Source organism: Danio rerio, chromosome 9 (assembly GCF_049306965.1).
Source record: "Danio rerio strain Tuebingen ecotype United States chromosome 9, GRCz12tu, whole genome shotgun sequence".
Lineage (NCBI taxonomy): Eukaryota > Metazoa > Chordata > Actinopteri > Cypriniformes > Danionidae > Danio > Danio rerio.
In genome coordinates this window covers 27550524-27575312 of record NC_133184.1, presented here as the reverse complement: position 1 = coordinate 27575312, position 24789 = coordinate 27550524, and the positions used below count along the sequence as shown (strand labels likewise).

Genomic DNA, 24789 nt, shown 5'->3' with positions numbered 1-24789 from the left:
TAGTTGATACCTACTTTTGTGTTGAACAGAAGAACTCAAATGGAGGGTGATAAAATAATAACAGAACTTTAATGCTCAGATAAACTATGCCTTTAAGCTCCCTGCACATTTTTTTCCATTTATTCATCTGTAATGTTCAAGCTTAAGACTTCACCCAACATTTAAACGGCCCCTTCACTCACCATTTGTGAGGCGCTTTGAGCACATTTCGTTTTCTCACTTGCAATCTGCGTGTTTATTTAAAATGTATGCGCTCACTCCCGCAAATCAACATTTGGGCTTCCAGGGTCCTCAGGTGAACAGTTGGCCTAATTTTCCATTCTTTCACTGGGTGCCTGTTGTGGATGTGGCAGCACCAGCTCTTGGCGCTCGATGGACTAAATCTATTATTCATATTGCCTGGTATCTTAGCGACATTGTCCTGCCACCTGTCCAATAGACAAGCTCGCCTTGTTGTACAAAGCGAAGACATACTTGTTGACAAATGGAGGCTTTGTTCTGCGGGCCCACACACACAATCCAGCGTTTGTGTAGTAATCTGGACAGTTCATTCAGATGGGCTGTTACATATCACATCTGAAGATGACCAACTGCAGACAGCTAGAAAGGGGTGCAAAGGCTTATTCCGTTATTTATTGCAAGACAATAGTGATAATACTAATAATGCTGTTTTTGTAATTGATATTATCATATATATGGCAGTATAGTATGTTTATTATATTATTATTATATATTATTATTATAGACGATGCAGTGGCGCAGTAGGTAGTGTTGCCGCCTCACAGCAAAAAGGTTGCTGGTTCGAGCCTCAGCTGGGTCAGTTTGCATGTTTTCCCGACGTTCAAATACACGCGCGATAAGTGAATTGGGTAAGCTAAATTGTCCGTAGTGTATGTATGTGAATGAGAGTGTATGGGTGTTCCCCAGTGATGGATTGCAGCTGGAAGGGCATCAGCTGCATAAAACATAGGATGGATAAGTTGGCCGTTCATTCCGCTGTGGCGACCCCAGATTAATAAAGGGAGTAAGCTGAAAAAAAAAAGAATGAATGCATGAATTCAATCGACCAATCATAGTCTTTCATTCTGATTCCATATGAGAAATGTAACTTCGTGGTACAATAACACCCATAGCAACAACAGCAGCAGCAGCAGCAGCAGCAAAAACAACAACAACAACAGAATTGTCCAATTAACCATTCATTAGCTGCATCCAAACTGTCTACCACTCAGTAGGCACTGCATCTGAATTTAAACATTCTACTCAGCCGTTAGAAAAGTACATTTTAAACAGTATGAATGTGAGAAGTATGAATGGAATTCGGACGTACTACATCTGCCATTTTATCAGTCACGTGACCTATCTGCGTCAGTTGCATCACTTCACTCCTATTCATGAATTCTCTTGCGGGGCATCATGGGATAGCGCAGCATGCATGGGATGCGTACTTCATGATCTCGCTCGAAGTAGTACTGTAGGTCATCTGGGTACTTCTCGCATACTGATTTTCGAATTCTACGAATTCTGACATTCTACTCTGCTCACATAATGATTTTAGCTTACTATATAGTATGGAAGTATGTGGTTTTAGACGCAGCCATAGTCGACCATTTGTTGTACAATAACACCCATAGCAGCAACAACAACAACAACAACAACAACAACAACAGAATAGTCCAATCGACCAACCATAGTCTTTCATTCAGTTTCCATATGAAAAATGTAACTTTGTGTTACAATAACACCCATAGCAGCAGCAGCAACAACAACAACAACAACAACAAAAAAAACAACAACAACAACAACAACAACAACAATAATAATAATAATAATAAACTATGTAATGCACATGGGACTTAATTATTTAATTGAATACATTTAACTTTAACTATATATTATATTATATCATATTATATTTCATTATATTATATTATATTATATTATATTATATTATATTATATTGTGTTATGTTATGTTATGTTATGTTATGTTATGTTATGTTATGTTATGTTATATTATATTATATTACGTTATTTAATGTTATATTATATTATATTATATTATATTATATTATATTATATTATATTATATTATATTATATTATATTATATTAGTGTTCATGTAGTAATCTGGACAGATAATTCCGATGATACATGTTTTACATATTGTAGGCTATGTATGTGTTAAATATATCACATTTGCACATTTTCAAAAAGACATGGTAACATTTCCCAGCATGATTTTCTGCATGTTTTCATCTGCAATGTGCCACAATTGAAGTGTGAAATAATGGCAATCAGAGCTGCGTCAGTCAGTACATCTGTCATAACATAATTGTTTGTCTATTCTGATGTTATGCTCTTTTCAGCTGACAGTTTCAAACTTCAGCCTGTGAATCACAAGTCTTTACATTCACTGCAGCTTTGCTCATTTGTGCAACGTGGCCTCATTGCCATGCAAAGCCAGCGTGCAGAAATATTTTCAAATGCATAAATCTTCTCCCAGTCTCTATATTTCATCAAGAAGTTTTTCATGTTTAATAAATTACAGCGCCGATCCTCTAAGACTTTGTTATTCATAAAGCAAAGTATTCAATTGGGATACATTTAAAATCTTAATCATAACCTGCAGGACTATTTGCAGTGTGCTAATATTTGCCTTGACGGGGCTTAAAGAAGCCCGCAGACAAAGCTCGCAGATGGGCTTATCCTGAGAAGCAAAGCTCTACTGCGGTAAAGATGGTCTCATTGTTTGTAATTGGATTATATTCACAGATTTTTGTAACCAAAAGTGCATCTATTCTTTACTGTACGTCAGCTCTTTTCACAAAACAATGATGCTCTCGGTTTGTTTTTAAGAGTGTGCACTGAAGCATTTGTGCTGCAATAGGTATGTAAAATGCAAAATATGAAACTCTCTTTTGTCATTTAACCACAGAAAAAGCACATTAAGCAGGAATTACTTATAATACTGAAAAATAAACAGTATTTGTTCTGCATTGAATTAGAAAAATACAAAAGCTGCACAAATTGTTTTCATAATGTGACCACAAAGTCTTAATTTGTGCGGGTATATGTTTTGGCAATAGCCCAAAATACATTGTATAGGTCAAATTGTTTCTATTTTTCCTTTATGTCAATTTTTTTTCAGAATGTTAAGTAAAGATCATGTTCCATCAAGATATTTAGTAGATTTCTTATTATACATTTTTGATTAGGAGTATGACTTGCTTAAAATTATTTTGGACACTTTATTCAATAAAAATTAACACTTATGAACTTGATGTGGTTTGAGCAACTGTGATTTCACAGTCCACTCTCAGAAATAAAGGTACGTGAGCTGTCATTGGGGTGGTACCTTTTCAAAAGGTACACATTTGTATCTAAAGATTCCATATTGGTACCTCAAAAGCATATATTAGTACCTACAAATTTTAAGAGTACCACTTTTGTACTTTTTAGGTACTAATATGTTCCCTTGAGGTATTAATATGGACCTTTAGGTACAAATTTGTACCTTTTAAAAAGGTACCACCCCAGTGACAACTTTATTTCTGAGAGTATAGGTTTGTAAAAATAAAATAAAAACAAACAAAAAAGTACGCTTTTTAACATTTAAATAGTATTTTAAGCAGTTATTGTTCTAATAAAACAGTGTTTACATAGTTTCAAACTCATTTCTAATAACGGATTTCTTTTTTATTCTGTGCCATGATAACAGTAAATAATATTTTACTAGATATTTTGCAATACACTTCTATAGAGCTTAAAGTGACATTTAAAGGCGTAACTAGGTTAATAAGGTTCACTAGGCAGGTTAGGGTAATTAGGCAAGTTATTGTATAACGATGGTTGGTTCTGTAGACTATCAAAAAAAATTAGCTTAAGGGGCTTATATATATATATATATATATATATATATATATATATATATATATATATATAAATTTCTGTTAAAAATGTTTATACAACTTTTGCGTTTGCAAGATTAAAGTGCATAATATATTAGTTCTGATCTTAAAATTCCATTGCAACTGCATGGAAAATAGATTTTCGATTACCAACTGCCTGCCTATAAGTACAAAGTACTACCAGAGCAATTCTTACCATAGTGAATCCATGCTGATTTAGGGTATAGGCATTTTAAATGTGTTTTATATTAATGACACTGTCCTCGCCATCTGTCCAAAATACAGGACAAGGGACCATCTCCAATATGCTAGCCACCAAAGGCAAAGTAATTAATGACAGCAATAATGCCAGCAATAATGACTAGATTAAATATTTTACAGGCCGACTGCCATGCAGTGTCAAAGCCAAAAGAAAACTAACGGCCTCCGCTGAGATAATGCTTCAAGAGAAAGTCATAAAAAAGATATTGCTTGAATAAAATAATGAGTAAATGTTGATGAAAACTGTAGTGAAAAATTCAAGTTCGTAACACATGTTGTTTCACTAATTACGCTGCCCGGACATTCAAATGTGAAGTTAAAACATTCTTCTGCATTATTCAGCATCATCTGCATGATCTCAAGGCTTGATGTTGTAAGCAACTCCATAAATAAGCAGAAATGATTGTCTCTCTGCTAGTGGTACCTAAAGGAGCGGGTCAGAGATTCACTCTCTGTCCTAGAACATGGTCTCTGTCTGTGCTCAATTGACAGACCTGGCATCTGACAGGGGCATCTGCTCGCAGAGCCTGTGCCAGCGCGGTGTATACACGGAGACATCTGCTCCATTAGTGCCCAGGGGGCATCCTGGGCAGTACAGTAGACTGGGGGCATCACTACTGCCAGCTCCCTTCCATGGCACATCCCATGAATAGCACGGTGTAGCTGTTGGGCAGTCACGGCAGGGAGAACCTGGGATGCTTTCTTTCTTAGAGGGAGAAAGACTAATACAGTTTTGCTCTTTTTAGTATGAGAAGACATGCATAATTGATTAAAAGCATGACATGTTGCTTTATTGTGATATTTAAGCAATGCATTTACTCTAGGTATCTTTTGATGATACTTTTTAAAAAAGAAAACCTTCTTAACTGCATGTTATAAAAGATAAAAACTATCCAATATGAATTTATGTATAAATGTCAATTTTAATATCCTCTTTAAGAAATATTTTTCTTTGATTGTTTACAGAACAAACTACTATTATCCAATAACTTTCCTAATTAACATAATATCCTAGTAAGGCCTTTAAACTGGAAGTGAAACAGTCAGCCAAGCTTACATTATTTTGTAAATTGGTTTTCACTTTAATGAAAAAATATTAAACTCAATTAATGTAACCATTTTGATGAAAAGGGCATGTTTTACTATAGCTTACAGATACGGTGGAAAAATGGACTGAACACGGAGACTGTAAAGCCTAATTTAACCCAATACATGAAGTTGTGGACATGCATCGCAGAGCTGATCTAATTACAAGCATCAAAGTTGTGTCTAATGTATACAAACATACTTATGTTTTCTATTTTTCTTTTTTTTAAATACCATTTGTTTGTTGCGGTTTGGTTTACTCTCTCATGCTGGTGGACCGCTGCCTGACGAGGTGATTTACAATAAGACTAATGCAATGATTAAAGCACATGACTTCATGCTTTATTAAGTCATGTCTTTGTTGATTAAGTCAACAGATTTGGCCTTTTCAAATCAATCAACTTGATCTCTCAACATGTATGAAGGATGTAAAAACCTGCCATGTGAAAAGTAAAAAAGTAAAAATACCTGCCCAAATTACATCAGCACCGAACCTTGGTGAAACCATGGTTGACAGGCAGTCAGGCAGTTAGCCAAATACAGAGAGTGGACTGAAGGGAATCAAACAATTGGTAATTAAAAGGGGGAACAAAGAAAAATAGAATAAATATTTATGTTTTATATAAGACACACATCTGATGATTGTATTTGCACAAGCTCCAAACCCACAACTTCTTGCAATGGGTTAAATTATGATTTGCAGTCTCCATGTTCAGTCCATTACTTCCATTGTATCTGTTCAGCTGAGGGAACAGAACCAATCCCATGACGTCAGACACAGCGATATTCTATTATGGTGGTACCTTAGGTCTAAAAGCTATTGTAAAACATGTCCTTTTCTTTAAAATGGTTAATCAAATTTGTTTAATATATTTTGCTTAAAGTGGAAATTAATAACATAATAATTTAAGCTTGAATTCACTTCCACATTTAATTGCACTTAAAACACTAGTGTCTTTAGAAATAAGTAGAAAAACATAGTGCACTGTCACCATGGCAAACAAAGTCAAAATAAATTAGTTATTACTAAATGTTAAACAAGTCTTCCCTCTGTTAAATAGCACTTATTTTAGAATAATTAAAATGTAACAGGATGATTAAAAATTTTGGCTTCAACCAGACGTAACCCTGCAGGCACACAATATCATACGACATTAATATTAGGTTAGATTTAGATCATGACGTCAGGTGACCAAAATTCAACATCTAGCCAGAGTCTAAGGACAATGTTATTTTGACGTCCAAAAACAACGTCAAATTACGTTGATATTTGATTGATTTGAGATTGTGTTGGTCTCAGGCACGTGCACACATAGGGCTCAACCTGTGCAGTGCACATGCCCTTTTTTGTCTTGGATAGAAAGTGCCCTTCCAAAATGATCAAAAGTGCCCCCGCGACGCGGCACACCTTCGGTCCCGCCCTTCAGTAGGCGCGCGACAACACCGCTCTTGAGTACGCGCGCGACAACACAGCTGATCAGTACGCACGCTACAACACCGCTCTTCAGTACGCGCGCATCCACTCTGCACTCTGCACCCCCCCCCCCCCCCCTATTCAAAAAATTTATCCTGCACATGCCCTTTGGACGGTCTCTGCACGGGCCTGGTTGGTCTGATAGATGTTATAGTGGCAACGTCCATACAACGTCAAGGTGTAACATGATTAAATGTTGATACTTGGTTGATTTTATGACGTCGGCCTGATGTTGGGTTTCATTTTTTCAATATTACGTCATGTTGATGTCCTGTACCTGCAGGGAAGGCTCTACTGGGGCATATATGGTATATAATATGTATTTTATTTATTTTGATTTACTATGCATGTTATTATTTTTTCAAGATACTAGTATTCAGCTTAAACTGCTATTTCAAGGCTAAACTAGATTATATAGGTTAATTAGGCAAGTTAGCATAAGTAGGCAAGTCATTGTATAACATTGGTTAGTTCTATAAACAATAGAAAAAAATATTGCTTAAGGGGGGTAATAATATTGACCTTAAAATGGATAAAAAAATAAAAGCTGCTTTTATTGCAGCCCAAAATAAAACAAAAAAGACTTTCTCCAGAGCATTTGAATGTTAGTGTATATATACATAGGAAACTGGTGACTTATAACCTTGGAAGCCTGTTAATACTCTTTTAAACAAATCAGTTACGGTGAAATTTGACCTGAGGGAGTCTGGAGTGCACACAGGTGGCCCTGTAAAAGCTCCATTTCAACATCTGCTCAGGTTCCATTATGATATTGATCAAGAGCATCGATTCAATTATTAAAACGCTTTCTAATCTTCCCAATGAAAGTCTTATCGACAATAAATTACCCTATTACTTATTTTACAATCCAAGCTTCCTTACACTAACAGTGTTTGCGATAACACAATCATACGCATTACTGTTATCCTCAAAATGGATTCAGGGGACTTCAGAATGTCAAAGGTCAGGTAGTGACACTGATGTTCAACAGTCAGCACAGGTTGGTGCCTCTCAGGAGTTTGCCATGAGGTCATTCGCCATCTGACATGTAAAGTGCAGAGGGTTCAAGAGGTCACCGCTTACAGCTTGTGTTACAGCTTTTAATGGACGGGGACTATTACGCACCATTAGCACCACTCGTATGCGCTTTCATGTAAGAAACTTGAAAACCTGACTGCAAAACTGTTGCAATATATGCTTTGATTTTACAGATGGCCTGGGTTGTACTTCTGCAGTCTCTTTAATTTCATCTAATGCTGAGGTAGTTTATAAAGTAATTGCATGGAAGTAAAATGAGGAGTTTAATGGTGTCAGTTGTACTAAATATATTTGCATAGCTTTATAGTTTGACTAACTGCTGATTGCTGATTCTTTGGCATGTTTAAAAAAAGGGATTATGTTGTTCATACGTTTTTGATGATACCGAAAGTGCAAAGAAATAATCAGATAATTGTAGCAATCTAGATTTTGCTTTCTGGTAAGTCAGCGTTGTGAAATGGGACATATTCTGTGGCCTTCTCGAGCATGTCTCTATAATTAATAGAGAAAGGGGTAATGGTCCAGTATTAGGGAAAATTTTGATGTTAGATGAGCTATGTTAATGAAAAAGTGATGGAAAAGACATTAACTTCTCTCTGAACCTAGAGGTTCAAATGAAGGAGCAATATTCAAATGAAAACATTTCATCATCTTTTCCCTGCCAACAGAAATTAAGGAGCCCACACAGAAGGTTCAAGCCATGAAGAAACTGATCCATCAACTCCCCAAACCCAACCACAACACCATGAAACTGCTCTTCCACCACCTGAGGAGGTATGTCCCAATTCACACACATAAACAGCACGTTGCGACCCCTGAATCATTTAGCAGGGCGATGAGAGGACAGTGTTTGTTGGAAGCTACTATTCAGAGATTTTACATTGTAAATTGATGATATTTAAACTTAGGTGTTAGATTTTTGTAGTTCCTTATCAGTGTCCATTTTAATTACACAAACTTTCTTGATGTTAGAAGGGTTTTCACAAACTTCTGTGGTCTGAAAACTTCATTTGCGTCACTCACTAATGATGCTGTCAAGCTCAACGAAAAAGACCTTGTGTTTGAAAGCATGTCTCTCTTGCATGTCTTATCATATGAGCTCTCGTTGGACAATTTACTTTTTCATTTTTGCCTGTCTTCATTTTGAAATTGAACAGGACTGATGGTTATGTGATTATCCAGTGAGGCTTCTAGCTTTGCGTTTAGCTGTGTATGGCTCAGAAACTGTTCAGATGTCTGTCTTTCTTTTTTCAATGTCTGGTTTCTTTTTCGATTGAGCTACATTGTAAGTTTGGAACAACATTAAAGTATTAAAGTAATTAATTTTTTTTAGGTTAATTGTCCATTTGAGAAATAGTTTAATAATGCTTTGCTCTACTGTCATTGACAGTACAGAAACCTACAGTATACTGTTTACAACAAAATCATAGATAATGACAACTTATTCAGATATGTTCTACATCCAAAATTGCATACTTCAAATACTTATTATTTGGAGCATTATTAGCCAATTTCTTTCTATATTAACTGCTTTGATTTACTTATTTCTCTCTGCCAACAGTAATTTCGCACACTACTTCTAATATTTATGTTGCACACAACAATAATTAATTGCTGCTTTTTTTCTACTCAAAATTCAGACTTTGCAGGTGCACTTGCTTGATGTCAGTGTATGTTTCTTTTGTAAGTCTTTAGACCAAATGACTATTTTTGCACATTTTTAACCAAATTATTCAATCTGACAACCATTAGTGACTTCCAGTGTTGCCTCTCTGTGTTTTCATTCTTGTGATTACTGTTATTATTTAGAGAAAGATCATTCACTGCTTTTTTGTCACTTTTATTACGCTAACCAGTCTTCAGTCCTGCAATGAAAATGTCCATGCTACTTTAATATTGTAATCAAGTAACTTAGAGAAAAAAAAAAAAAAACAGACAAGAAGCTAGTGAACATACAGTTGTCTTTTTTAAGTTAGGATACTTTTTCTACAATATTCATTGTTTACATGAGAAATGCTAAGCAGACGTAGCATTTAGCTATTTATAAAATACTACACATAACTAATTGCTGCTACATTTGATCACAGTAATGAATTAGTATAAATACTTGACGTTGTTTGAAAGTGAGTTTTCAATTGAAATGTAAGATTGATCTTAGGCTAAATTGTAAGTGTGAAGCTAGTTGTAGCTTTTATTTACTTGTTGCAAGTTTTATGGTGTATTCTGTCAAAAGAATACATGTACAGTTTTAAGAATTAGTTTTGTTTGCTAGAAAGACTTAAAAAAATACATACAGATACACATATTGTAAAACCCAAAATGTAAAGTTAAATCAAACCGTTTGAGGAAACCGATTGATACAAACCATTTGAGTTAAAAAAACGAATCTATATGAGTATTGTGAACTTACTCCATTTAAGTTAAAGTATTGAGGTATTTAATGAACTGATTACCTTCAACACTGAGTTCAAAACTCTTTTCAAATAAGTAGAATTCAGTAAAGTATAAGTAGAACCCTCAGTAAATTTTGAGTTAACTACACTTATTTAATTCGATATAGTTGACTGTTGGGTTTTACAGTGTAGCATTATTAAAATGAATCTTTCAATTATTGGATTGTTACAGTATATTACAAATCAGTAGGGGTTGAGGCAACAAAAATAACCTAAAAGCTATTTTAGAATTACTAAGACATTATTTTCACAGTAGTTTTAACACTACTGGAAAAAAATAAAAAACGCATGTTTTATAATGTATGAATGTGTGCAGTATGTAGACATTCAGACATGTTGAATAGATACATGTTGTCACTGTCACGTGACTTACAATGTCAGCAGTGTCACTATACTTGGATTCACAATCATCTCCTGTGGCCTCATGGGAGAGTAAAACGTCCAGTGGATGTGCGCTAGAGAAGCTGGGTAACATCAGCTGGGTAATTTTCAGCTTCTGTTTTATGAAATTTGGATATACTACAGTCCACACTCTACTTACTTTATTGAATTTAAATATTAAATGTTCTGCCACAGGATTTTCATGTTTTCAAAGAGACTCACGAATAATGGGCAACCAGAAAACCTTCAGTGAATGGCCTCACTAAACAGGATGCAACGTGAACAGAGGACTCAATATGAACCATAATGTGTGTGTGTGTCTGTGTGTTTCCGTGTGTCAACGCTCAAGTCCTTGTCCATGATAGCGTTACTGGCACAGCCAGAAGGCCATATGGCTAGTCTCCATCTCCCAGGAGGGGTGTTCTATCCCACTTTACCCTTCTGCACATTTACCACCCTGCACAGGAGGGCCACAGGACTCATCTCAGATTGATGAGCGCCCCCTCCTCCCGTCCCCCAGTGGAACATGCCCTTTGGCACTAGTGCTAAAGTCTGTTGGGTTGCCCATGCCAGGTCTCCCAATCAGAGAACACTAATGTGTGACTGAGAAAGAGACTCTCATTGATCCACAGTCGATTTTCGAGACAGGAACACTGCATTCTGAGATGTTCTGATGTGCTGAAGAATAACTGGGGCTGCATTTCATGATAATAGTTGATGCGTGTTTCAGTTGTCTGTGCTGAATGTGTTACAACACAAATCTGCTGCCGCATCTGCTACAGTATAGGTCATGATATAAAGACAGATAAGGAAATATTATACAGTAATGTTGTAATATATCTGCTATAATGTTGCATATACTATATTATGTCTTATTTACCAGCATAACTTCCTATAATTTGTCATTTAGCCATAGGTATAACATTATTCTGTATTATGTAAGTTCACATTTAAATGTAAATTAAATTAATTAATAATGTTTTTATCATTATCGTCATCATTATCAGTATTTTTATTATGCCGTATTGCAGATTCTTTTGAGATATTTAGTCTGATTTACCCTCAAACTCAGTTCATATTGTACAAATTCCAAACTATAATTGTAAAACTTTTCTGTAAAAACTGCACAACTATATTGCAAACACATTAAATAAATTCAAACTATCACTTAAAATGATGCAATACTGTCTTAAAGACAGAATAAAACAAATATTATCTGATTCTCCATATTATTTAGCATTTAATATTATTATTATTTCATTATTGCAGATTAATCAGCACAGTGTTTTGTTTCTTCTAATGCTTTTACAGTAGTATATCTCTATGTATACATCCTTGTCATTTATTACAGTACATATGATTGTTTTAGGGATTACTGTTGGTTTTCCAAACCCATATTCAAATTTCCTCACAAGCACAAGGGTAAAACATTACCATACATTCACTGAATGGTGGCATTCGAAAAATCCATTCAGCTTTTATTCTGCTTGCTGAAAAGCTGTTACAGTGGAACTTGCGGTGACACTGAAAATCCCTGCAGTGCCACCAAGTCTGTTCTTTCTCCACAACGACATTCCCGCTGCTCCTTTCTCTCACTATTAGAGCAATAAACGGGAAGAAGGCTTCAGATGGAGCGCACTGCTTCGCTTTGTGGGCACCACACCCTGGCCAAGTGATGTGGTTCTGTTTGTTTTATATTCTCACTTAAGTCATACTTGTTTCTCTCCACTGCTTTTCTCCCTCTGTAAACATCAGGATGACTTTCCCATGAATAAAGGCAAGGAATGTGCGGTTACAGTGAATCAAGCGGACATATCATGAAAGTCTGAATTTTCTTTATGTTTAAGAGCTATACAGTGGTCCCTCGCTATAACACAGTTCACTTGTCGTGGCCTCGCAATTTCACGTTACAGCACATTGTCTTCTGCGTCCCGATTTACTTTTGTCAATCTATCTTCTACAGTACAGAATGCATTCAGCTTGCCAAATTTATATGAATCTTCAATCGCTGACAGTGTGACTCTGAAGTGCTGTAGTGTATATTTGCAAGTTTTCTCCTCAATAAATGCCATCATGTTTACGAAATTTTCAGCAACCTCAAAGGCTCCAACGGTAGCACTTAAAAGGCAGAGGAAGATGCTAACCAACGCACAAAAAGTTGGACTTAAAGGAAGGTAAAAGTTAAGTCGCAGTATTCTACCGAATCTTCGGTTCGTTACATTTGCTTTTACACCCTTAAAACATCTATGTTATTGAAAAAATAAAGCTGATGACTTCTTGGATTTCGCTTATTGCGGGTAATTTTTAGAACATAACTCCTGTGAATATCGAGGGACCATGTTAAACCTGGAACATCATTTTTATTAAAAAATGTAATCCATATTCCCTATCCTCAACTGTAAATTATTCACAAAATCAGAGGAGAAAAAGAGTTGGATAACACTTATGAAGAAGTGCATAAACCTAATCATAAGCCTAAACTTAACATAAATGGTAAACGCATCCATTAACGCTAATTGGAATGTCGTTACAGGATATACACAGATGTTAACCCAGGAACATGTTCTACTTGGTGAAATTAGGGTGGCAATCCTGCTGTGAAAGAAAATTGCTGAAAATAGAGGGTTTTAAGCGTGAACCTAATACGTCTACTCCAGCCAATCAGAACATTCAGACGCATTCACATCTGCACTGTTTATGAAAATGAAAGCCTTTGAATATTTTTCCAGACACATTTAGCTGCTAGATGTTAGTCAGATAACGTTTCTATGTTCCTTCTTAATGCCAACTGTATAGAAAATTATTGATAATTAATGATAAATTATGATAAACCGCTGTTTGCTTACCTTCAAGCTCTGCTTTAGTTGTTTGACGTGTGTGCTCGTGAAGTGAAGGAGTGCTCTGGTGAGCGTCAGCACGCACATATTATGTACATCTTGACATGCAAAAGTGTTCCTCTATGTTTTCATCGAAGTTGTTCACAACACTTATCCATTCACAGAATTTGTAATGTGGTTAAACGTGTGAACATTTAGCTGCAGTTCGCGCTTCTGCCTTTGGATGTCTCTGAGATAAAGCAGCCTCATGAATGCTAAGTCTTTAAATAAAAGTGAAACCATCAGCAAAAGCCTGAACCTTTTTATGTTTACAAAAACAAGTGCAGTCGTTTAGAGCTTATATCTGGATAATGATGTCAGAATTTAGTGGTATTTTGGCATTGATGTGTGAATGTTCTTTTCCGTAAATATTACAGAACGTTGCCTGTGTGAATACCGCCTTTGTATAAATTAACGGTAAAGTCTGGATATTTACCGGTATCACTATGTAAAAGGGACTATAGACACATTCTGTGGACAACAGCAATTTATTTTATGCCTTATAAAAAGGAGCGTAATATATCCTCTTTCTGTTTTCTTAGACAAATACAGTCATTTTTTGCAATGCATTGTCAGACAAAGAAAGAAAAAAAGGTTAGATGGCGTGCAGCTTATTGTGCATCCTATAAAACAGTATTAATCAAAGTATTGATATGCATAAGCTCTATATCTGCTCAGACGTCACGATTCGCCTGTGCACTTCCTGCCTTTCTCTTCTAAAACAGGTACAGTGAACTGAATCAGCTCTCTGAACTCCCACTGTCATGCCTTTGTAGGTTATATTTTGCGCTGACTTGGCTCATCTAAAAGTGGTGAAAGTCAAAAGCTCTTTGTTGTGGGCTTTTTCTGTGCCCGCATGGAACCAATGTTCATTTTTTCTTTCTTTCAGTCCATGGAGCCTGGATTCAATAAGCAGTTGTGTGCTCGCATTGTGATGATGTGGTCAAGGCAACCAGATTTTCTCAACAGTACACTTGCTCAGTAGTGCTATTTGTGTCATTTTTTGTGGGAGGTTTTGTCACCACCGCTCATATTTCCCATTTACCGCAAGTGATTTAAAAGGCCACAGGTTTTGTTTTTTGTTAGTAATTCAAGGTTCCCTTTCGGCTTTGTGCTGGAAAAGAAACCTGGAGAAACCTCTGATCAAGGAAGCCAAGAAAAAAAAATCTTCTCATCTATGTTTGGTGTCTCTCAAATTAGATTGAAGAAAACTGCTGCTGTGCAAATTTTGATATCCACAACAGTACATGCACTACAGTTTGTGACCATAAATGATAAAGGCAGGAAATGATAACAACGCTGATTATTTTTTTCTGTTGGTTCATGTACGATGATCCTTGATCAATCAATCAATCAATCAATCAATCAATCAATCAATCTATCTATCTATCTATCTATCTATCTATCTATCTATCTATCTATCTATCTATCTATCTATCTATCTATCTATCTATCTATCTATCTATCTATCTATCTATCAATCAATCAATCAATCAATCAATCAATCAATCTATCAATCTATCTATCTATCTATCTATCTATCTATCTATCTATCTATCTATCTATCTATCTATCTATCTATCTATCAATCTATCTATCTATCTATCTATCTATGATCCTTGTTTAATCAATCTACAGTCTTATGCAAAAGTATGCCACCTATGATAATTTTCATAATTGCAAGCCATAGCCTGCTGGCTTTTCAAACCAGCAATTTTATGTGGATACATTTATTACCCTATGGAAAAACAACATTTTAGTTCTGACATAACATTTATTTAATCAAGAGATGCAATGCAATTTAATTCATAACAAAAACAAACATGTGCAATAATTTGGGCACCCCAACAGAATAATCGTTTCTTGTAAAGCCAACTTTTGCTGAAATAACAGCCTGTGTTTGCTTCTTATAGTCAAGGATAAGTCCCTGAATTCTTGCTGAAGGCATTTTGGGCCATGCTTCCTTGCACAATTTCTCCAGTTCAGTCAGGTTTGATGGGAGCCAAGAGTGAACAGCCCTTTTCAAATCAATCCATATCTTTTTGATGACGTTCAAGTCTGGGGACTGGGATGGCCATTCTAGAACATTGTATCGTGTCTGAGCATGAACTCCTTGGTAGATCTGGAACAGTGCTTTGGGTCATTGTCTTGCCGAAACATCAAACTCTGTCACAGCTTCAGCCTCTTGACTGATTCCTGAACATTTTTCTCTTTAAAATCTGCTGATACTGCGTGGAATCCATCCAACCTTAAACTCTGACAAGGTTTAGTACCTGTGCTTGCCACACATCCCCACAGAATGATGGAGCACCCAGCATATTTTACAGTAGGGAGCTGGTTCTTCTGGAATGCTGTTCTTTTTCCACCATGTAAAGCGTCTAGCACATCTTTCCTTAACAAGAACTGTTGCTGTGGCCTTCCATTTTCTTACTATATTTCTGACTGTGGCGTTAGAGACTTTGTGATAGCTTTTTTGTATCCTTCTCCTAATTGTTGGTAAAATATCTTAGTCTTAATGTCATTAGTAAATTCTTTTGAAAGTTTTAAAGTTCCCATGTTGCTACTTTCAGGTTCATAATAAGGAAAAGCACAACTAGCAATTAGCTATCCTAAATCTCCTTTTCATGATTTCTTTTCTTTCTTTCTATTTATCTATCTATCATCTATCTATCTATCTATCTATCTATCTATCTATCTATCTATCTATCTATCTATCTATCTATCTATCTATCTATCTATCTATCTATCTATCTATCTATCTATCTATCTATCTATCTATCTATCTATCTATCTATCTATCTATCTATCTATCTATCTATCTATCTATCCATCCATCATACTATTATTTTTTGGTAGTATTTTCATTTTGCATACAAAAAATATTTTAAAAGAAAAAAAAACATTAAAATTATAAATGTATACGAACTGCAAATCTCAAAAGTGCAAAAGTATTTTTAAAAACGTAGTTATTATTTATAAGTATTTATTATTTGGAATAATGGGTTAAATCACTGACATTTCATTTCATTTCCAGTTATGGTGCAAACAAAATAAATATCGAAACATAAACAAAATCTACACGCCTAAACTGCAAATCTCACAAGTATAAAATCAAAGTCGGTCTCGAGCCCCCTTTGCTAATACTGATCCTTTCTTTCATAGGCTCAATCAAGCCTGTCGCCTTCGAACATGAAAATGACACAGTTTAAAGCTTGGAGCGATTCAGTAACCCCCACCCCACCTCAATTTATTATTCGTCCCATGATTCTTCAGGAGCCAGTTAGACTGACCCAATTAGCACTGGCCTCCTAGGCGGGGAATGACGGCATTGTGCGCTTTCCTCCATTTCCTGTCATGCCCCGCTTGCAAACGAGATGCTAATTAATAACCATTGGCATCTTGAGCCGTACACGTCGGCTTATGTACGGGATATCAATGATTTGTCAGATTCAAGCAAGCGTAACGCAGTCACCTCCGGTCAAGCTGCCCACAGCCTGGCCTTCACCCAGAGACACCAGAGCCACTTCAGCTGATGCTTTAATGAGCGTCTTTTGCCATAAATACCCAGATACTAAAGACCAGATTGCATTTTTTCCATTTGTAAATCTATACATTTATTTGCTGGTTGTGTTTATTTGGATGAGGTGTACAAAATAAACTCATTTACAAATCTATTGGACATTATTTTAAACACAATCATTTAAGCTTAAAATGGTGAGGCAACATGTTTGTGTTATATTTTATTTTACAGCATACATGAAATATTTCAGGAATGAAATAAGATATAACAAAGATAAATTCAATAACTTTTTTTTTAGGTTAAAAAAAAATAATACCATGATCCCTTATGTACTGTTGGAGACGTTTTCATCAACTCTGCTGTGATTTTGTTTTAATTTGGCCATAATGTTTTCTGTGTTTCAGCTAGCAGAATGATTTTTGGTCACAAATCTTATTTTGACACATATTTTGAGAAAATTCTTTGAAATAAAAACAAAAAAAACTCAACGATACACTCTGGGCAAATACCCGTTTGTTCTTTTAGGGATGAAAACATCAACTAAATTAAACTGCTGTAAAACTGCATCAGATAAATATTTCATTAATTTTTTTTTTTTTTTGGGCAGAAATCTGTTAATCAACTTCAGTCCTGGTCAAAACTACTAAACTGTTTAGAAAATTACATGATTTTAACTCTTTAATTGCCAAATTCATAAATGATGTCACTGATTTGATGAAAAAATGTCACAAAATGATGTATTTTCAATATAAAAAGTAATTGTGGACTGTTTTTTTTAAATTTTTTTAAAAAACTTTTATCAAAGTCTTGGACATGAGAAACCTAATTGTTTTTGATTAATTTTGATTTTTATTCTCCATATTTCACTGTTGGTGGTTCTTTTTTATTACAAAGTCATGACACTGTACAATCAAATATTATAGTATAACAGCAAATAAAAGTGTGTGTATGTGTGTCTGTGAGTGTGTGAGCTTTGACCTTTAAGTGCTTAAGAAAATTGAAATATGCATCTCAGCTCTCAAAAGTACATGGAGTAATTAAAAACAAAGACTTTTGTGTATTTATGCACCATCAAATGTGGTTATAATAGAAGTTAATTGGGCAAAAAACAGTACCAACAGTAAATTAGGGAGAAAAAAATGAAAATCTAACAATGCATCAAAGCCAATATTGTTATTAAATGTTTACATGTCAAAAACTGTGATGAAAGGTACATAAAAGCCAGTCCACAATTACAGTTTATATTGAAAATACATCATTTTGTTTGTTTTTTTTAAAACAAACAAGACTGTTTTTTAAAGAGTTCAAATCCTGTAATTTTTTACAACATTTAGTAGTTTTTAGGTTGATAAACAGATTTTAGCAAAACAATTTGAAAAAAATATATTTATCGGATGCATTTTTACCGCAGTTTAATTCAGTGGATGTTTTTATACTCAACATAACAAAAGGGTAATAAATTTGATCAGTGCACAAGAGTTAACAAAAATACATTTATATTCATTTCACAGTTTTATATACATACGTGCTCATTGTTTGTTTCACCAGTCTATTGTTTGATTGGTCTTTCTGTTTATCTACAGTATTTATTTTTTCAAGTCAAGACCTTATTTTAACATTTTGTCTTATTTGTAGAGAAAAATTAAATTCATATCAGTTATTTGATTTGATAGCTAATTTTAATATGTACCGTGCAATTCTAATTTATGTGCATAATTACATTTCATGAATGAAAGTCATATCAGTTATTTAATTTGATATCTATTTTTAATATGTACTGTGTTATTTTAATTTATGTGCATTAATTACATTTCAGGAATAACAAAGAAAAATAATACATACAATTTATAGACATATTCTTGGCATTATTTTTATTTCTCTCTTGTTCTTGTTGGGAACAATAAATGAAAACTATTAATAGATTTTTTATTTTATTTTTATTGTGGAATAAATTCAGTAATAAATATACTGCTCTAGTCCTTTACATGATGATTTTTTGATGTGTACAGGCAAAAAAACAACAACAAAAAAAAAACACATTTTTTCCTCGCTCTCGCAAAGGTTTTAATATCGCATGTCTTCCCAACATGTGATACTAATGTAATTGAAAATGATAATGACTGTAATTAAGCCTCTATCATGAGTTTAATCGATCTGGCATTACTGATAGCAGAGATGAATATGAAGGTGGGGGTGTGTGTGTGGGGGTCATGTATATAGTGGTGTCACAGCGGCATAATTACCAAAAAACACTAAAAGGTTCGACAAAAAGCTTCATATTTAATGTTTTGAAAAATCACTTCGGAAATGAAGTCTCTCTCCTTAAGATCATTAGCAGACCATTAGCAATGGCAGCCGAGATCCTTACATCATAGTGCGCTAATTAGGTTAAAATGCTCATGGCAGGACAAGCGTCTAGCTGTGATGTACAGGGGAAACGAAATGGCCGAGGTTAATTATACACATTAATGGGGAATTATTGAGAGCGCTTGGCCTGCCTCTTAAGTTGTGTTTCTTAGCTGAAATGGCTTCCCAAAGTCTCAATAACACGTGTATAACGCCATCATTACCGCGCTTCAGTTTGACGTGTCTTGCCGAGGAAGCGTGCGTGAGTACTGTGACAACAACATGGGGATTGTTGAGAGAAGGTTGAGTTGCGTTGCATAATTGTAGATCATTATTTTGATAGATGTGACCATAAACGTAGATGGCACAAGATGGCTGTTCCACTACGGTACAATATATACGTGAGCGCAGTAAACCCAACTCACTCCTAATCAGTACCTTTCAAATCCGGACTGCTGTAAACCATACAAAGTGTTCTTCTAAATGTTAAGCCTGCTTCCCACCTCTTAGTCAGGATCCCGTTGACAACTTGGAAGAAAGCCCTTCACCACAATCCCTCCCTCCATCCCTTTCCAGGCCTCAGCCCATAACAGAGCCAGAGGGCTCCAATCTGGCTCCTTCTAAGAGTCCTCCAATACCCCAGTATTGATTGTCTCTCCGCCGCAGCCAAACCTCAGCACATAGAGATTCTGCTAAAAGTGCGCTTAGATGCCTCCAAAGACCAGGCACAAGTCCTCAAAAACACCCAGCCGATGGTTCGTCACCGGTGATCTGAGTAGGTTTTTATGACAGGAAAAGTGCACACTTTCAACTTGGAGGAAATGCTGTAGTCAGGGCTTCCATTAACACTACTAAACTACAGAGGCAGTCATTCGAGGCAGTCGTTTTTAAATATTGTAATGTAATAACTTTGTTCAAATAAAACCCATAATGATATAGTACCCTGAATTTCCTAAATGTCTGTATATTTAATTTTAACATTGTTATTTTATTAAAATTACAAAACATTAAAGACTTCCTACTATTTGAGCAATTCAGTGTCCGCTACTTTTTTCCATGGATTTGAATATGCATGCCTCTATTGTTTAACTTTACTTCAGACATGTCTTTCAAAAGCAACATTTTTACTGGGGTTTTCTTCCTCTTGCCGGAGTGTGAGGTACAGAATGCACCTTCACATGCAGTCTAGTAACTTGTACAAAATTGTAGGCTATATTACAAACTGATTGTATTTTTAGGGTAATGACTTTATTAAAAATGATAACAGATAACCAAAGCTCATCTTCAAACTGTCAATAGAAGAGAATAGAAGAGAACTTAAATAAACTAATTACGAGAGGGGCACATGATACGTATAATTGATCCTTGTTGGTCTCTCATCCACAATCACCAATAAGCCAATCAGATTAATCCAAACCTACAATAAATAGCCAGTTTCACTCTAATTCCTTTATCTTTGTTTTTGAAAAAAACCCTATCTATCCACCCCATCTACCCCTTTTACCAGGGGAAGCTTTTGAGAAATACCTGATCTCATACCCCTTTACATGCTCATTGACCAGACGGGAGACCTAGGCTCAATTATCTCCAAGCTCAGGGTTCTCTCCTAGGACAGCATGCCAAAGCTGCTATTACTATCAAACATGTGTGAACTCTTGAAATGTAAATGTAATTTGGTACAGTCTTATATAAACAGTCTTCAAGGGATAGTTCACAAAAATATACAAATCCACTACATTTACTCACCCTCATGTAGGTTTTTCTTAAGAATAAAAATAAATGTTTTATCTTTCTGCATCGTAGCTTAGTACTGTAATCTGAGTGTGTTAGGTAAGAACAGGCTGAGCAGCCTGGTGAAGGTGGCAGGTAAGATCATCAGTTTTAACCAAACTGGTCCAATGGTAATTTATCATAATTATGTTTTAAAGAGAGCTCAGGGTATCCTATGCACCCCGGATCCCCCATTGTACTCTGTTACAGCTACTGCCATCAGGACGTCGTATTAGAGTTCCTATCTGCAGGACAAATAGAACCAGAAATTCTTTTATAATCGTGGCCATTAGGTCATTAAATGAGTCCAGGGGTTAGGGAGATGCACCTACAAAATGATGTCTGGATGTTGTGTGGTAATATTATTTTTAATATTATAATATTAATATATTATAATATTATTAAAGTGTACATGGAACTTCGCCTGTTATGGCACCTTGCTGCAACTTTAGTTTCCCTAAACCAGGGGTGTCAAACTCAATTCTTGGAGGGCCGAAGCCCTGCACAGTTTAGTTCCAACCCTGCTCCAACACACTTACCTGTAGGTTTCAAACAAGCCTAAAGGACTCAATTAGTCTGATCAGGTGTGTTTAATTAGGGTTGGAACTAAACTGTGCAGAGCTGCGGCCCCTTTGGAACTGAGTTTGACACCTGTGCCCTAAACTGTCTGAGACTAAAGAGAAATAGAATTAAGACATGTAGATGCCGACTTTAGTCACATTATTGAAGTGTAGCAAACACTGCAATCAATCTATTATTTTAATGTAGGACTTTTGACGCATTTTGAGACAGAATATTACATACACATACGGCTGTTTGACATATTAACCTACCGAGTCAGTAAAAGACCACAGACACCAGCATCGCAAAATGCAGTGTTATTTTTTTTTTTCATTCATTTTGTGGTACAAGTTTCCTTTAAAACAACACTCTTCCTTCAGTCCTCAGTTTGTCACAGGATCATAATAGAAACATTAAAAAAGTAACTCATGTAAACACCTTAATCATATTATTGGCTTTTTCAGATGAAGGTAAATAATTTGATTACCAATGTCCATGTTAACGTTGTCATTATGTGACAGAAAGTTCACACTCGTCCACAATGGTCATGAACAATTCAGGATCAATCAACAATGGTAATCAACAATGGTCATGATCATGGTCATGATCAATTCATATATATATATATATTTTTTTTTACTCTCAAAACTCCAGTAGCTGTTGACATAATACAGCATGACTAACACAAAAGTCAATGGTTTTAACTCTAAATTTCGTTCCTCTAAATCAAAAAGACAGTTCACTTTTGGGTGAACGGTTTAAGGGCCTCATTACCAAAAAAAAACTAGAAAAAAAATCTAAACTGTATACTATAACTATATTCATTGTTTCAGTATTGCATCAGTAACCAAATGTTTTTTCTGTTTTACAGAGTTTTGACGAAGTCACAAAAAAACCTAATGTCAACGCAGGGCGTCAGCATTGTGTTTGGACCGACCCTCATGTGGCCCGAGTTTGAGTCAGGAAATATGGAGGTCAATATGGTGTATCAGAATCAAATAGTGGAGTGCATTCTCATTGGCTGTGTGGAGATCTTCGGGCCAGCAGACAAGTAAAGATACCTCAGAGACTGCAAAGAGATTGCTATCACGAGTGGGTAAAAAAGAAGAGAAAAAAAATGGTATTTTTACATTGTGCTTAATTATGGGTTGTTGTTGTTCTTAACCTCAGGTAAAGGAACATTTCACACATGTAGTTTAGAAGCAGGGCTTTTTACTTGGGGTTATGTAACCCTGCATGACTGTGTTAGCATGTGAGCTGCATGTACATGCTTTAGACCAGGGGTGCCCAAACTCTGTCCTGGAGGGCCGGTGTCCTGCAAAGCTTAGTTCCAACCCCAATTAAACACACCTGAACCAGCTAATCAAGCTCATTCTAGGTATACTTATAATTTTCAGGCAGGTGTGTTGAAGGAAGTAGGAGCTAAACTAAGCAGGACACCGGCCGTCCAGGACTGAGTTTGGGCACCCCTGCTTTAGACAGTCACAAAAACACTGTATGATGTGTGTTTAAGCATTTGAATGGGGAAAAGTGAAAATTATAGGGTTTATTCTTGCTTTACTTGTTAAAAAGTTACATCAAGGATCAACTTTATAGAATGTGTATATACACCATAAGAGGAAGGTGTTCAACCCTAGTGTTTTATATGAACAGGTCACGTGCTGCATACATCTAGTTAATGATGCTGACACTGCAAGTCTGCAAATACAGTAATGTTTAGGTTCAGTGTAAAATGACACATTATTCCATACCCAGGATTAGTTGTTAAGCCCGGGTAAATGATGTACAGTTTAAAACATAAAGCAAAGTTTAGAAAAACCCAAGGTTTACTGTTTAAGTGTTAAAAGCTCTTTTGTATGCCAGCTACAATGTTACATTTCTTGTTCATTATGTTTTTTTTTTACATATAAAATATTTGACATGTCACATTTATAATTGTAAAAATATTTTAGATATATGTATGTATACATTTATATGTAATTATATTTTTGTATAACGCACAGTGAAGCCATTTTTTGTAAACCATTTTGAGTTTTATGTACTGATATTTTTCAGTGTATAATTTTATTTCAAAATAAATAGGTATTTTTTGTCATCCTCATCCTTGAAACCTCAGATACTAAACATGTGAGAGTTTGTGATTTTTTTCAACCAATTTAGATTTGCTGTCTGTTGCAATGGGTATTAGCTTTATTCTGTGTTCTATTAATGATTGACAGGTGCAAGCATGGTTCTTTTTATTCCAAGTAAAAACATTTTAAGGTGTGCTTTTTACAGTGTAGTTATTAAAATAAATAATGAGCAAAATTAATAATATGTACTAGGGCTGTGCGATTAATAAAAATTAAATCACAACTGTGATTAGAAACATTGCAGTTAGCTAATTGCAGGAGGCTACAATATGCCACTTCAATTGGCTAGTAAGATATAATACAAATGAGTGTCTTGCTAAAAAGTCAACTGAAAGTATTGCCAGTGACACTCAATCTAGTAGCAAACAACAGCAAAGTACAATTTTAGAGCCATGTTAGATGCTGAGTGTTCTGTATTTTATAATTATTATTTTTTGTTTGCATAATGAGCTACATTTTCTCCCTATTTTGAGTTCAACTTGTTTACAGAAAGGTAGGAACATTTTATTTGTGTTTACTGTTTGCTCTAGAGAAAAATGAGAGTTTCAATTCTGAATATTTAAAAATAAATTGAATAAATGTTTAAGTTAATATCCTTTTAGTTCCTTTTTCACTCACTACATTTTAGCAGTAAGAAGCTACCATACAGATTACTTAGCTGAAGCTTGACTACAAAATTAAATCGCAAATCAAATCAAAATCGTAATATCTGTCTACTAAACTAAAAAAATCACCAGTAGATATGCACAGGCCTAATTTGTACAGAACAGAGGTTACTTGGTTGTAATTACAATAAATAATTCACTAATAATATTATAGTGATTACACCTGCTCTCAAAAAATGATTTACTGTATGTTGGTTGTTTAAATGACTTATTTACAATGAGCTGAACCAACACAAATATTGTGTGGTTTTGGGACAACTGAATAGTTGTATATTTAATCCACTTAAATTTGCCAAAACAATTAACTTAATCGATT

The 24789-nt window shown here is 35.2% G+C and overlaps 1 protein-coding gene across 5 annotated transcripts in view; it reads left to right on the top strand.

Annotated features, from left to right (window-relative positions):
* Positions 1-24399, top strand: part of arhgap15 (Rho GTPase activating protein 15) — a 70449-nt gene extending 46050 nt beyond the window's left edge. For 2 of the 5 annotated variants that reach the window (XM_009304594.4, XM_005167522.5), the window contains exons 13-14: positions 8438-8543; positions 22548-24399. In XM_009304594.4, coding sequence (XP_009302869.1) covers positions 8438-8543; positions 22548-22731 — 290 coding nt within the window. In that variant the 3' untranslated portion in view covers positions 22732-24399. The remainder of the gene's footprint in view (positions 1-8437; positions 8544-22547) is intronic. The other 3 variants (XR_012384836.1, XR_012384837.1, NM_001128555.1) reach the window with 3 other exon arrangements.
* The last annotated feature ends 390 nt before the right edge of the window (positions 24400-24789 follow it).